Source organism: Penicillium manginii (genome assembly GCF_028828005.1).
Source record: "Penicillium manginii strain IBT 31320 chromosome Unknown utg000006l:1.0-4164085.0:1.0-4166146.0, whole genome shotgun sequence".
NCBI classification, from domain to species: domain Eukaryota; kingdom Fungi; phylum Ascomycota; class Eurotiomycetes; order Eurotiales; family Aspergillaceae; genus Penicillium; species Penicillium manginii.
Genome location: NW_026643107.1, coordinates 1,807,998 through 1,823,358, shown reverse-complemented (window position 1 = coordinate 1,823,358; position 15,361 = coordinate 1,807,998). Strand labels below are relative to the sequence as shown.

General features: G+C 48.5%; 6 protein-coding genes across 6 annotated transcripts; 3 read left to right on the top strand and 3 right to left on the bottom strand.

Annotated features, from left to right (window-relative positions):
- Positions 1-218: 218 nt before the first annotated feature.
- Positions 219-2,717, top strand: N7533_009039 (putative Rho guanyl nucleotide exchange factor; the record flags this gene model as incomplete). The annotated part of the gene is made up of 6 exons (XM_057105689.1): positions 219-791; positions 850-1,158; positions 1,219-1,419; positions 1,477-1,695; positions 1,755-1,980; positions 2,032-2,717. 6 exons carry the CDS (start codon positions 219-221, stop codon positions 2,715-2,717), a joined length of 2,214 nt encoding a protein of 737 aa, XP_056957138.1.
- A 690-nt stretch (positions 2,718-3,407) lies between these two features.
- N7533_009038 (SBDS family protein) lies at positions 3,408-3,855 on the top strand (the record flags this gene model as incomplete). Its single annotated transcript, XM_057105688.1, has 3 exons — positions 3,408-3,571; positions 3,635-3,758; positions 3,817-3,855. 3 exons carry the CDS (start codon positions 3,408-3,410, stop codon positions 3,853-3,855), a joined length of 327 nt encoding a protein of 108 aa, XP_056957137.1.
- A 715-nt stretch (positions 3,856-4,570) lies between these two features.
- Positions 4,571-5,584, bottom strand: N7533_009037 (mismatch-specific DNA-glycosylase; the record flags this gene model as incomplete). Its single annotated transcript, XM_057105687.1, has 1 exon — positions 4,571-5,584. The coding sequence occupies one exon, from the start codon at positions 5,582-5,584 to the stop codon at positions 4,571-4,573; it is 1,014 nt and encodes a 337-aa protein (XP_056957136.1).
- A 501-nt stretch (positions 5,585-6,085) lies between these two features.
- N7533_009036 (uncharacterized protein) lies at positions 6,086-6,642 on the bottom strand (the record flags this gene model as incomplete). Its single annotated transcript, XM_057105686.1, has 3 exons — positions 6,086-6,142; positions 6,199-6,515; positions 6,585-6,642. 3 exons carry the CDS (start codon positions 6,640-6,642, stop codon positions 6,086-6,088), a joined length of 432 nt encoding a protein of 143 aa, XP_056957135.1.
- A 2,564-nt stretch (positions 6,643-9,206) lies between these two features.
- On the top strand, positions 9,207-11,028 carry N7533_009035 (putative NADPH oxidase (NoxA); the record flags this gene model as incomplete). The annotated part of the gene is made up of 4 exons (XM_057105685.1): positions 9,207-9,316; positions 9,371-9,625; positions 9,676-10,085; positions 10,139-11,028. 4 exons carry the CDS (start codon positions 9,207-9,209, stop codon positions 11,026-11,028), a joined length of 1,665 nt encoding a protein of 554 aa, XP_056957134.1.
- Positions 11,029-11,463: 435 nt separating this feature from the next.
- N7533_009034 (uncharacterized protein) lies at positions 11,464-15,090 on the bottom strand (the record flags this gene model as incomplete). Its single annotated transcript, XM_057105684.1, has 3 exons — positions 11,464-12,444; positions 12,495-15,020; positions 15,079-15,090. 3 exons carry the CDS (start codon positions 15,088-15,090, stop codon positions 11,464-11,466), a joined length of 3,519 nt encoding a protein of 1,172 aa, XP_056957133.1.
- Positions 15,091-15,361: the final 271 nt, after the last annotated feature.

Here is a 15,361-nt window from a genome sequence, read left to right as displayed (position 1 = left end):
CTTGGAATACAAGTACTCCCAAGGAATTCCCCGTTCAATGCAACTTCATCTTGTTCAAAGGTGCTGTGCTCCATCGCGACTGCCAAACCATGAGATCGATTTCGGGTCCACCGATTTGTTTTGGTCGGGTTCATCCTCGCTCATATTACCATCTTCCCTCATGACACTTCGAGTCGGGTCCTCAGACTGCAATCACGGGCTGGCCCCTTGGAGGCACGATGGTTGGCGCCGATAAAGATGATGCAGATGATGCATCCGAGAGCGAAAGGCTTTTGCTGGCTATGAAGGACGAACCAGAGCCGACGCGCAACGAGGTGGATCAAGAATTCTCACCAAAGACGGCCCCAAACCTCCCGTTCAAAAAATGGATGGACAGTTTTCGCACGCGCAAACGGATACCCCCAACAAATCCGGAAAGATTCGTGGCGGGCTGGCCAGACTCACCCCCGTCAGATATATCCACACGGAACCAGTTCAACCAGCTTCCAGCTCTGTCACAAGAGCAGCATTGGGAAAGATCATCGAATCACTCCTCACACCTAGGCATTGTCAAAACTACAACTTTGAGTATTGCAAGTCCGAGCGTGGCAAGGTCTCGAGCCAATACTCAGAGTACAACTAGCCAAAGTGCCACATCGCCCGTTCGTGCTTCAGCAGACAGCTCTCGACCAACGTCAAATACATATGTGGACGAAGCCGCAGAGCAACGCGCGACAAAAAGGCGCCAGCTTCTTCGAGAGGTTCTTTCAACGGAAGCTGACTATGTTCAGGGCTTGACTGCCCTCACGGGAGTAAATTCTGCTCCCGGATATCTCTCTCATGAACACAAGAAGCTAATGAAGTTCGAAGGTACTCCCAATGCTCAATATCAGACCTCAGATATATCATAATATCCAGAAGATCCGTGAGATTCATGAAAGTTTCTTGGCTCAACTTCAAACGATATCACCCATGTCGGCTGGTCCGATCCCAGAAGCCCTCCCAGATTTTCTTCCTCGGGGTAGCATTTCAAAGCGACTGAGCGTGTCTGGCCTGAAAGGTCTGCATAATAGATCGCTTAGGACTCGAAGGTTCAAAGCGGCATTTGATCAGCATCTGAAAGCTCTTGTTGCAGAGCCGATGGAATGCCTTGAAGTCGTTCGCGAGATTGACAAACTGGTAAGTCACTAGTACAGTGCAGGCAATCCAAAAGGTCCTAACCGTACAATTATACTGCAGTCGGTGTCTTTTTCCGCATACGAGGAATTTTGCAGCAATTATGAGCTTCTCACACAGGACGTGGCTCTCTTACGCCGGTCGATCCCCAACTGGACAGTCTTTGAACAGGGAATTGAAGCCTTGTCAAAGTCGGTTGTCTCAACTGAGAACCGAAAGAATGACGACAACCGCTCTATGCTAATGAATGACTTGATGATCAAGGTGTGTAGTTTCTTCACCCTGATTGGAAACAATTTGAAACACTGACAGATTTACTAGCCGATCCAACGTCTTTGCAAATACCCTCTTCTCCTTCAAGATCTCCTTCGATGTACCCCTGTTGGTGACTGTCCAACCTCTCACGATGAGATTCATCAAGTTTTGGAAAGCCTGCGTATAATGGTAGCACGAATCAACTCGGCAACCGGCAACCCGATCAACAAAGATCGCATTCATAAAACTATACTGCTGCAAGGGAAGATTGACTTCTCCGAAACGGTATGTACTTCCAACTCCCAGTGATTTGATTATTATTGACCATGCGGAATGAATAACAGATCATACTTCAAGATGTATATAAAGAGCTTGGTCCAATGACTTTATGTGGTGTTCTGCATGTCACCTATCAGACGCCGGAGCAGACGATTGGCGATTTCATGGTCTGCATACTTTTCAAATGCTACTTTATTCTGGCCAAAGGAACCGATGATCCCAGGCGCTTGGAAATAGTTGCCTGTATCTACATGGATGACCTGAAAATGGATTACATCCAGAACGGCCGAGGTATGACAACCCCCGCTAGATCTCATCAAGAAAGCAATCTAACATTCTCAGGGTTATTCTGCTACGGATGTCCCTTCTCATGGAAGTTGATTTTCCAAGAGCAAGAAGAGAGCTACGAGTTTGTCCTGAGTGCGTCATCTGCCGCGGAGGAAAAACATTGGAAGACCGAGATTCTGAGATCTTCTGCGGCCTTGAGCGAGATGGCCAGACCAGGCGGTGTTTGGAATCCGCGGAGGTATTCCTTTGTCAACTTTCTGCTGGTTCCCTTGGATCGAGCTCAGTATTCGGTGTCTTCCATCGCTCGGAGATCGTCAATGGATTCTATGTCGATATCGCGCAAGTTCAATATCCAACAGGTCATGATCAAAAAGACGCACTACCCCCACAACCACGACGAACCCACCAACCCACCAGGCAGTGAGATCGAAAGGCCGAAGACGCCGATACGCGGCATATTGACTATAGCTGCCCGACGAATTGACAGAATCCGATTGGAGAAGACGATCGCGAATGTTTACACCCACGATGTGCTACCCTTTCCAGGCATGGCGCTAGGTCGAGGAGACTTGTTTCGTCGGGGATCGCTCATGCGGCGCCTCAGTTTCCACGGAGGTTTTAGTCGAAGGTCTACTTCCGGGAGTGCATCTCACACTGGGCCGCTTGTGATAGATGGGAGTGCTGTCGCGGAGTATGGATGCGAGGAAAAAGAACTGATGGGGGGGTCAAGATGGATGTGACGACCCTTCATGTTCGCCGGAGACGGAGCACGCGTCACCTAAGACCCCCCGAACACCCACATCAATGAGTGGTCGGTCTAAAACACTTCGACTTCGAAGTTCAAAGAAGTATATGGGGTCGGCGCCCACATCACCACGCAGCGAGAAGCGTTCGAGTCAGGGCAGTGCCGAAATGTCTCCGACGCGGAAGAAATGGACGTCACCTTTGAGCTTGTTTGGAGCTCTCTCACCGAAGGGATTGGTACGAGCGCGACCCACGATGGGCCCAGCCTGGGACAGGGGAGTAAATGAAGGTGGAGGTACTTAGGTCATGGGTGGGTAGTATGGTATTCTGTAGTTTCAAGCATGGGTGGGGGGAAGAGGAAGACGAAGTGGAAGTGGAAGCCAGAAGGCATTGTTATTAGCTTGGCAGAACGTAATGTGGAAGAGAGACAATCAATTGAATTCCAAAGTGTCTCCACTCTGCAGTGCATTCATCAAAAATAGATGACGTTGTAGAAAAGCAGGGAGCCGCTCAGAAGGGAAAGCTCCCTGATGACCAGCTCCAACACTGACGTCACTCTCCATCATCCCGCCCTTTTAAAGCTTTCCCCGCTGCAACATCAGTTCACTTAACCTGTCAACCTTCTTCTCATAACTCCAAACTCCTCAATACTTTATTCCAATCCCAATTCCAATTCCAATTCCAATATGCCTCGTGGAAACGATACCGCCTCCAAAGTCTTTTACAAGGGCAAGTCGGAGGACTTTGTTGTCTTCGTCGATGATGTTGAGATCCTGAAGAAGTGGAGAAATGACCGCAGCATCGCGCTCTCTGATGTCGTGAATGGCTGGAAGATCTTCGTCACACACCGGTATGTTTTCCTACACCCATATCCATTTGCAAGCCTAGAGTATAACCATCTAACTGTGAATAGTCACGGTGCCCAGGGTATCATGGACACCGCCTCCAAGGCCGCCCTGGAGGACGAGTTCGGCTCCCACAAGGAGGAGGACTGCATGGTTAAGATCCTGGAAGGCGGAGAGCACCAGGCTGTTACAGTAAGCCAAGCCCAACTCGAGAGTCTCAACTCATCCCATACTAATCATGTCACACTAGGCCCGCGAGCGCGAGGGAGTTAAGAACGACTCCCGGTAAATTCAAACTACAACTCAAGCATGATGGAATGGCACATAACCCTGCTCCTTTGATCATTGTAATATCCCTTTGATTCCATCACCGTGCTGTCGGAGCTGCGGGATGTCCATGCATTCACTGGCGCCGGCTGCCACCTTTCTTGCAATACAATGCATGGGAATCGTCGTCGATTGAAAGCTCGGCCTTGAGAGTGATGTGGGATGTGATGGTCGAATCGGAAATATGGGTTGATGTGCATCCTAGCAGTGACAGGCTACGATACCTGAAATATCATGATATAATGAAAGGCGAGCTATGAAACTCGTCACATATGTATTCCAAATACCAACAAAGTTCAAACATGTTGTCTTCCTGTAGTCGACCTCGGAAATTGCTGTAGAATTGTCGCTAACCCAATCCATGGATTCAAGTTGCTCTGCAAAACAGCTATCTACCTAGCACGCGGGGCTGCGTAGATCCTACCCCTCTCCTTGCCAAGGTTCAATGAACCCATAGCTCCCGAGTACCCGGCCATCCGGATTCGGATGATTTCAACCTTCAAGTTGGGGAAGAGGCATATCTTACCACCTCCACCTTTACTACGCAATACATCAAGCCTTCAAGTTAGCCTTCCAAGGCTTGAAGTTAAACTAACGCCCCGGGCCACACATTGCATTAACTAGACAGAAGACATCAGAATCATTATGCATTATTTCTTCATATAGAAGCCAAGTATCTAAATACCATCCTCTACACCAGCATGTAAATGCTCATCAAGTCGCGTACCAAGCCCACCGGCAACCGAGCTCCTTTGAACCCTCCTTTTAACCACCCAACTCCCCAACTCAGCCCAAACAGCCTCCTTCTGCGCAAAACTCATACCAGCAGCCAAGGCACTGGTAGTCGTCGCGACAAAGACAGGCGCCCCACCCCATTCAGAACTCCCAGTAACCCGCCCCATATTCTCCGCATCATCTTGCCATCCATACCGGAACTGCTCTTTCCGAATCGCGCGCCCATGCCTGACGCGCCAGATGGCTTCCCATATACTCTTGCCAACGAGACAGACGGCCTCGGGCCGCTGGGCTGCGATCTTCGCTTCGAGAATGGGCACGCCGGCGTCCATTTCGGCTCTTGTCAACATGCTCGCATCGCGAGTCGGTCTTGCCACGATATTCGTGTTGCCGATGTTGTAGAGGGTGGGAAGTTTGTATGTGTCGGAGGGTGGGTGACGGATTGGCGTTATTCCTGAGGCGTGGAGGAGTTTCCAGAATAGATTGGATGGGTGGGCGTAGGAGTAGCCGGTTGTGCCGGTCAAGGTTCCTGGGTTCACGCCTACGAGGAGGAGGGTTAGGTTTGCTGGGATTGTGTCGCGGAGGAGGGAGTCAGCGGCTGTTGAGGGGGTTGATGGTGGGGAAGATTTGCGACGGCGAGCTTTCTTCGTTGGGGATGTGTTTATTACTGTAGATGTTGTAGAGGAGGAACGAGAGCGGGTTGTGCGAGTTGTTGATGGTGGATGGGTAATGTTGGTGGTCGTTGAGAGGGATTCGGAAATGCTTGTGTCAGTTCTCTGGCGCTTGAGATTGGCTGGTTTGATGGAGGATTCAGTGGGCTTATTGACCGAGTGCATAAATTGATTCAGTCTGCCATTAAAGGTGGTGGTTTTGTTGACTGGGACATCTTCCGTCTCTAGATCGATATCATGTTGCAACTCCGAGCAGCCTTCTTGAGAGGGGCTGAGTGGGGACATTTCAATCAATATATACGAGACTGTGCTCTATTATCAGCCCCGGCGATTAGTCTTAGCTTCGGGAGGTGGAATCAACGTTGTGTCCATCGATTGTGGTGTTGTGAATTGCCAACAGGACCCGAGGCAGATCCATTTTGGGTATGACATCACGTGTAAACATGGTAGCCATAAATATCAGGTATCAACTTACTTTTTGTAGAGCAACTGCAAGACAAAGCGATTAAAAGCAATTATGAATATTTGCTTGGTATGAATTGAATTAAGAACTTGAAATCCCACGGAAGGTGAGGTGTCATATAAGATTGTGCCTGTTAAGATAAATGAATGGAATGCCGTTAACAAAATTTACTAAGAGATGCGTTTCTCGACACCCAAAGGTCAAGTAATTTATTCAGAGTAGAGCAGAAAGACGGGTATAAACTGTATGTTCGTTGTCGTTAATTATTATTATATACATGATCTGCGTCTGGAGTGATCATTATTCCAGACCGAATAGGAATGCTATCCTTTGAGCAATCCTGAGCGCTTTGGTAATGTCCATGGCTCTGCACACACAACCTGAACATAATGTTAGCCTTTGCGGGAGGGAAATTTGAACATCTGAATCAACATACCTCGCCTTCGCTATATGCCCAAAAATATACTCCAATCCCCACTAAATAGTATAAAGCCGGATCGGTGCCTTGATAGAGTAGGGCTGCGAAGAGAGCGCTGAGCGGGTAAACGATGAGTCGAATTTCGATGCTGCGATGTGGAAATGTCCCAGCAAGAGGTTTCAAGGGCCATTCCCAGGCTAACCCGACGATGCCCATTATAAGATTGAGGGTTTGGAGGACAGGGACTGGCGCGACGGCAGCGTCGAGGTTCTTCGATAGAAAATCCCAAAACACCTTTGGCCATATATAGCCTTCGATTGCGCTGGCAATTTGGTCTATTAAAATCATATGTCAGTCGCTCCGCATAACAATGAAGTTTGGAAGATCAACCTATCGAGACATACAGGCTGAGGCGGCGAGGATAATTAACCGCCCCCAGTGATTCTTGATGAGTCTTCCCATGGTGATGCGTTATATTGTGAGAGGCAGTTCAAGTTTTGGCTGAGTCTTTCGTCCAGCGAAAGATTATAATGGTAGGCGAGGGAGTACTCGAAGCGGCATCCGCTCAGACTGAAGCGATAGGACACCCAATGTAGAGCGTTTGATATTTGTGCAAATACCAATGACCCATAAAATGATCTGAGTGGGTTCTAGAAATTCATCGAGTATCGTTGTGGGTGCTGATATTAGGATATTGTCATGATGGCATGGTAGAGGCGGAGAAGGTACTGGAGTGGGATGCTGCAGTACCAGCAGGAGGGGAATGAATACATTCTATACTTAGACCCGCCCGACCAAGTGCAGGCGAGCCAGTGCGAATCAAGCCAAGCTACAAGAATACTGCAATGCGCCATAAAGGTGACTGATGCACGTCCAGCGACTGTCGACGGACGGCATATCGAGAATAGTACGGAGTAGGGCTCGTTGTGATCCGCACGGATGCATCTAAGCGCTGGAGGCCAATCAGTACCTTGGGTCGGGTCTGATCTTTGACATCCCCTCACCTGGATTTTCTTCATCAGGGTTGATGTGCGGTGTGATTGGGGGATGGGCGATGTGACGGAGCGGATCGCGATACGCCCGTGCACAAATCAGAAGCCGCATCGTTGTGACTTGGCGTGATGAGCTGCAGGCCGAAGCACACGCTTACAGGGGGAGGGGGTTGGGGTTTCACGCACATTCTTATTGTCAAGAAGGGCTTTATTGGTGAGTCTCCGGTAGCTATACATACATCGCTCTGCCTAAGCGTTTTCAGGTTGTTGCAGAGGCAAGATGTTGAATTTACAATGCGACGAGGTCAGATGACCGACCCAGCCCTGACTCGATGTGGTCCAGGTTTTTGTTTCACACCCACTTCTCTGTACCACTGGTGGCGTGTACGGTGAGATGTGCCATTTCTACGGAGTGATCAAGCTGAAATGGCAATTGGGACTGTGATGGAGAAGGTGATGTGCGATGCCAAGTGGAACTGTGATTGTCTGTAGGAAGTGGAAAGCAATTGGGGAATTCGAGATAGCGGTCGAGTCACGCCACTGTTAAGCCTTAGAAAGGCTATAATTGGATTCACTACGGAGAAACTCACCCAAACGGTGCCTCAACCGACCAAGTTGAGTGATTAGACCTCCCTCACCGACTTGTATGGCCCCGAAGTTCCCGTGTGACAATGGCCAGCGGCTGCAGGATATCTTCTATAGGCTGGCACTAAAGTAACGCTTCGCGTTAGCTTCATTTGGCGCTGACCATTCACCAACCTTGCCATTATTATTTTGCATGGCTTTCTTCCTATCCTTCTATTCGGAGTCTTTCTTTTGGTAGCCTCGGACTGGTTGTTACCGTCGAAGCGTTGCCCCGCTATGAAGCTGCCCAAAACGAACATTGGTTTGGTTCACGCTGTGGGGAGGAGCAGCACAATCTTTGCGTTTTTAGACCGAATTAATTTTCCACCTACTACCTCGTAATGGAAACGTAGATCAAGATAGAAATAGTCAACTCCCCCCCACTGACCCACAGCTGTAATTCCGTCACGAACTTATGAGATCACTGTGGGCTGCCACGTTCAATGCATGTCAATGTTCTTGTTCAATCCTGGCGCCAAGATGATTGATTACGGTTGCTCCGTATGGAGAGAGCGAAGGGTCTTTAAAACAGGGCCAAGAATAGAGGAAGATAATGGAAACGAGAAAAAATGGTAAGATTTGACGAGCCTAAGCCAGAAAAGAAGCCGGATAGCGAGCACCAGCCTCCTATTTTGGGCATTGGAAGGGTTCTGCGACCACCAGGCCACACCTATCACATCGTGGAGCAACCATAGCGAACAAAGAGATTTTGCAGAGCACGGACATAGAGTTTAGTCAATCGATTGGTCTCGAAAGCCACTGGCTTTTCGGTTGCTGTGCCCGCCAGAAGCGATGTAATTATAGATCGGCCCCCCTCACCCCTGCAGGTAAAACCACAACGCTGGGATTCCTCAACCTCCATCCACCTTCGGCCTTGCCTTTCCCCAGTTTGCCCATCTATTCCAACCATGATCGCATGGCACCCAAGTACCTCCAATACTACACCAAGTAACTAGACATTACTTTGTCCTTGGGTACATACCTCATTCCACCTTGTGGTAGAGCAACGCCTTCTGGGGCCGGCGCGCGACATCTCAAAACGAAGCCCGACTACCTGTTGCATCAGTACTAAGCTAAAACTGAAGGCCTAATCTGTTCCACCGATTCTCAAACTCGTGAAGCAAATTCTTGATTTAACCATCAACACGAAGTACCCCGTTCGGTGGGGAAGATTACGCTCCGCGTCACGTTCATGGAGAAGCGACGACGCCGACGACTGATCTACTTACGCTTCAACTAATTCAACTCTGGAGCGTACTCAGAACAAAATCAAAAACTGTTGCTTTTTTGATTGTTTCGACGTAGAGTTTTGTCGACGAACTCAGGTTGCTGGTCAACCGCGACGCTTGTTTTTCCTTTATTCTTCAAGTCGTCGCTGGCCGACGTCCCCCAAACACTCAGTACGACAAAATGGTCGCACCTAATGATTCTTGGCTAAAAAAAGCCGACCTGAGACCTTCCAAGGTTATTTTCTATATCGGGTTCTGGGTGTTCCATTTAGGCATTTTCGCTCTGGGATGGTGAGTCTTCGAACCCAAGACCAACTAACAGGCATGTGGCTAATGTGAAACTAGGTATCTGCAAGCTTCAAGCAAAAAGTTAGAAGGTCTTAATGTCCTCAGATACTCTGTCTGGATCTCCAGAGGTGCTGGGCTTGTTCTCTCGGTCGATGCAACGGTTATCCTGTTGCCCATGTGTCGCAATGTCTTGCGATGGCTCAGACCTCAGATCAGGTGGCTCCCGCTAGACGAGTCAGCTTGGTTTCATCGTCAAGTTGCTTATTCTTTGCTTGTATTTTCTGGAATCCATACTGCTGCTCACTATGTTAAGTATGTTGAGGACCCAATGCTCGTACCGAATTCCGACTAACAGATATCAGCTTTTACAACATCGAGAAAAACCATGTTCGCCCTGAACTGGCTGTTCAAATCCATTATACTCAAGCAGCCGGCATCACAGGACATGTCATGTTACTTTGTATGCTCTTGATGTATACCACTGCGCATCATCGTATCCGCCAGCAAGCCTACGAAACCTTCTGGTATACGCATCATCTTTTCATTCCCTTCCTCCTGGCTCTCTATACCCATACTACCGGATGCTTCGTGCGTGACACCGCAGAACCTTTCTCCCCATTCGCTGGCAAGGAATTCTGGGATCATTGTCTGGGATACGAAGGCTGGAGATGGGAGCTTGTGGGCGCAGCTTTCTACCTCTGCGAACGACTCTATCGCGAGATTCGCTCTCGCCGGGAAACAGTGATAACCAAGGTTATTCGTCATCCTTATGGTATGTGTCATAGCGCCCATAATATTGAGACTTTGTGCTAATTGCTGTTACAGCTGCCATGGAAATTCAATTCTATAAGCCGACTATGAAGTACAAGGCCGGACAATGGCTTTTCCTTCAGGTCCCCGACGTGTCCAGCACACAATGGCACCCTTTCACCATCACATCCTGCCCCTTTGACGAATACCTCAGTGTTCATGTCCGTCAAGTGGGAGACTTCACCCGAGCTCTTGGAGACGCGCTTGGATGTGGTCCCGCGCAGGCCCGAGATCTCGAAGGCCTTGACCCCATGGGGATGTACGAAGTCGCCCTACAAAATGGACAGATGATGCCTAAGCTTCGCATCGACGGGCCATATGGTGCACCGGCGGAGGATGTTTTTGAAAACGAAATTGCCGTCCTCATTGGAACAGGAATTGGCGTTACCCCCTGGGCATCGATTTTAAAAAACATTTGGCACCTGCGCTCCAGTCCGAATCCCCCGCGTCGACTGCGTCGTGTCGAGTTCATTTGGATTTGCAAAGACACTTCTTCTTTCGAATGGTTCCAAGCCCTTCTTTCCTCTCTTGAAGCTCAGTCGGCCACAGCTGCTGCTCATGAAGGAAGCACTGAATTCTTGCGTATTCATACCTACCTCACGCAGCGCCTTGATGATGATACAGCTGCAAATATTTACCTTAATTCTGTTGGCCAGGCATTGGACCCTTTGACTGAACTGCGAAGTCGCACGAATTTTGGTCGCCCAGACTTCAAACGCTTGTTCACGGCTATGCGTCTTGGTCTTCTTGATCAAACCTACATGCGAGGCCTACAGAGTGGATCGACTACAGAGGTCGGTGTATACTTCTGTGGTCCCAATATGGCAGCCACACAGATTGACGATGCGGCCAAGGCTTCGTCGACGAAAGATGTTCGGTTCAAGTTTTGGAAGGAGCACTTTTGATTTTATTATGATTCTTTTTCTCCGGCAATGCGGTGCTTTGATGGGGTACGATTGGATTTTTATACTTTTGGAATGGAAGGCTAATCGTATCTCGCCACGAACTCACGAGTAACGATTCTCCCAGTTTTGTTTTCCTTGGATTTTTCCTTTTCATCTCTGTTCGCACGAAGTTTAAAGTGGACGGTACGACGTCCTGTACTATAGTTATTGACGACAGTATTTTTGAATACCGAGGATATTATTTGACAAGCATGATTCTAATTCGTTCCTTATTTGCATGATAGTTGTAGATGCAGCATCCAAAGGTCTTGCAACCGTGAGGCCAGAAGTGAGCAGAAGAGGAGTGGATTTCTCTTTTGTACTTCATGGGTTTCATTTCCTGCACCAATAGCTCTCAGAGGACTGACGAGGCTTTATATTTGAATTTTCACAAGATCAAGTCTGATGATCTTCTTCGAAGCTGTCTCGCCTCTCTGCAAGGAGCGCTTGAATTCCATCCTCGATGTCCACATGGATACGTAATTGCTTTTCAGTCATTGCATGATACAGTTGACGAAGATCATCAAAAAGAAAGCCAGTGGATTTGGAGTTCTCCGGAATAATGCGACGAACCTTGTCATCCCGTAGGTATTGGAAGGCAAGCATGAATAGCTGCTTCGACCAAGGGCAAGCTCGAATGGCGCGGTAGAACACGGATTTTGCAGCGTCAATATCCCGTGCATGGTAGACTTCGAAGATGATATAGAGCTTCCAGGTCATGAGGTTTGTTTGTGCACTCTCTGTACTGATACTATTGCGCATTTGTTTATCGCCGTATTTCATCGAGTCTCGATTCACATTTTCGCCAAGAGCCCTTTCAAATGCAGCTCGCGTTGAATGATGAGTGGATCCGGCCCAAGTAGGACGACATAATTCAGACCAGATTGAGAGTAAATGAGTGGTGATGGGAATGGTTTGCACAGCTGCGACTGACAAGGCGGAATCCCTATCGAGCGTATACCGACTTTCGGGATTTTTGATGAGCATGTTGACATTTCGAATGCGATCGAGGATGTTGAAGCGCGACTCATTCCAGGTAAAGAGTGATAGGAATATGGTGTTGTGGGGGAACGAAGATACGCTATCCTGGAGAGTAGCTCGAATTTCAAGTGCCGTCAACCGTGAAGACTTCGTACTGCAATGGAAAAAGAGCAGTCTAGCTCTAGCCTGGTGCAGGAGCTCGATGATATAGGGCCTCAAATTTTGGTCCTCGACTGGGAGGTCATTTGATTTCTCAAGCGCAGATGAGTAGACTTCAAGGGTGGCCTGGATATGGTATTTTTCGGTGAAGAGCAATAAAGCAAGGCAATCGGTATAAGCGACAAAGGCATGGAATCGCCTATATCCCAGAGCACGTGTCTGGCAGTCGCGCAGGTACTGCATATAATTAGATTATGCGCCAGCTTTTGAAGAATTTCATGACTTACCGATTTAACTTGAAGGGTCGATGTTGGGTGAGAGGCCACGCCAGTCGATTGAATACTATTGTATGCATCCTTATCTATGCTCTGCACAGGAATAGCATGCAATACATAAGAAGCCCGAGAGTTATCGCCCCGCTGAAGAAGCTCCCAAGCCCAAGAGTTCCAAAGGATTCCCGTGTCAATCTTCAAATCATCTGAAAACTTTTGGCTCCACAGAATAGAACTTGACCAAATCTGCACAGCAGCTTCTGGCAAATCATTTCTCCATTCCATCAAGGCAAGAGCATTGCAGATTCTAAGACTGGATGTCCACTTCTTGAGCAAGGTCTTAGCATATTTCTTTGCTTTCTTTTGATCCCATGCGAACATAAGCCCGAGTGTGTACTCGGCTAATTCATCATCGAATTCCTCACGAGTAGGGCCACGTTCCACCAATACTCGTAGTACGATCTGAGCCCATTCTCGATCAATAATTGAAGATTCGGAGGACTGGGCATCTTGGCGCCATGATCGGAACGAGTCAAACCAGGCATTAGGCCCCGGGAACAAAGTGCATGTGGTGTGCACGAAATTTGACACAGGGAATCGGAGAGGCGAAGTCGAGGTTCCAGCCTCCGTTTGGTCCATTAACCAGCACGACAGACCTGGTTCCATGTGATCTATTAAGTCATTTTTGAGGAAGTTATCCGCACTCCACAAACGAGTAGTTTGTATATTGCTAGGTCTTGTCAAATGTGGTAAGTGACAAAAGTATAAGAAGCTCTGGAAAAGCTCATCTGGCGAACCAAAGTCGTGGAATAATTGCAACACGCGGTCGAGGTCAGAGAAGAGTACGACCGTGTAAGGATCGTCAACATATTGCTCCTGCTCATCAATAGCATGGCTGGATTTCAGCTGGTCGAGTGTTCGAGATGGCAGTCGTGATGATAGGGTACGTTCTTTCTCGACCTTTTCCCAAGAGTCCATCAGAGATGAAACTTCAATATGCTGTTGGTATTCGCGAATGGCATAGTTGTGGGAATGATTTGATGGATTCTCAACCCAGCCTCGCCATGTTAATGATCCATTCTCGCCAATACGTGGAACTTCGTCCTCCCAATAGCCGCGGAAAGAAGCGAGAGTATCAATATCCTCTACCTGTTGAATTCGTTGACATGGTTTGAAGCATGTGAACTCGAGTACCGCTTGCCAGAGACCGGCAGCTAGTTCCAAATACCCCGCTTCACGCAGGAAAAGTGTCATGCGAAGAAACAAGTAGCATTGTACTTGGTTCTTGGCTGGGTTGGCAGCGGATGCGTTAAGCTCCAGACACTCAGAGAACGTTGTCATAAGCTGCTCGAAATCAAAGTTTTGGAAGTCCGTCTGACGGAAATTAAGATAATTCACCCACAGACTGATGCATCCAGAGTTTTCTTGCAAAGTCTTGTTCCATTGAGCAAGTAGCTTTTTGGTATCCCATAAATGTGCGCCTTCTTGGAGCTTTCCTAGCAAAAGTCGATCTTTATTTGCGCTGTTTGCAGACTGCTTAATTGCCTTTTCATAGATTGACAACTTGACGCCTGCCACACTTTGTTGTTCATTGTATGTTAATGGGCGCGAGTCTTCATCTGGACCGAGAATCAAAAGATCTTGATGATCGATTAGCCTCAGCCATGCGACAACATCTGTAGGATTTTCGTTTACGGCACGCGATAGTTCTGCATGACGGGCTCTGCGTTCGGCTGAGGTACTGTCATCTTGAATGAGTTCATCATCAACCAATTCCATGTGTTGTGGAATAAAGTCCTCCTCTTTTGCTTTGCCATGGATAGAGCGATAAGCGTTGCGCTCGTTACTCAAGTCGCCGTCATCCGATGCGCCGTCTGAACCTTCTAGGATCGTCGAATCGAATGATATGAAATCTTGTTCCAGATCCACAGAGGAGTGCACTTCGTCATCATTTTTGACGCGGAGAAGCTTCTCTGGCTGGCGCATTCGTTTTGCCAACGGCCTGACAGATTTAGATGAATTGGAAGGCAGGGAGTCTCTGATACACAAAACCAAGGTATCACTGTCCAAATGATCTCGATCAATCCGGTATCTCGAATCGGCTCCCAGAACTTGGCCACGGCCACTTCGTCGGTATTTTGGCACAGCATAGCGATGTGTTGCCCCGAAAGTCAAATTGTGTCGGTCGCCCTTCAGATCGATTATGAAGAGATCTGCAACTGAACCGTCTCCATCTGGAAATACCCGGTCCGTATTCACATCTTTGGCGACTCCATTATCATGTCCTCTGCGCTCTGGAGACTTGCGACGGCTACGCGAAGTAGCAGGGCGGGGTGATCGTGAACGGTGATGCCTACCGGGAGATCTCCGTCGTTCTTGGCGGTTGGAACGGCGTGGCGAGCGGGATCGTTCTTCACTGTGTCGACGACCAGGGCGTCGTGACTTTCGATCGTCTTTGTGTCGAGGCTCTGAACGAGCTGGTGGAGCCGAGGAAGCTGAGGGAGCTTTGAAGCTGGAGAATTTGGGGACGGACTGCTTGTCCTGGGTGTTATATTAGTCATATTGTTGGTGGTAAATCGCTGAATGGATTGAAACTTACCTGTGAGTCCATCGTCATGGAACTCGCTCCATTGGAGAAAGCAACTGAGGTTGTGAAAGTACCTTCAGCTAAAAGGCAAGTGGAAGTGGTTGTTATCGGGCGCGACTGCGATAACTGATAACACCGGCAGATTTTACCTCAAAGGGATATTCCGGGGCGGTCAGTAAACTGCCGGAGTGGATTGTCGAAAGAAAAAAAAGTCGGCGGTCGAAGTCGAAAACAGCTCCACTCGATTCCAGCCCGCACGCAATCGACCGTGACAAACGAGGAGAAGAGCGATGGG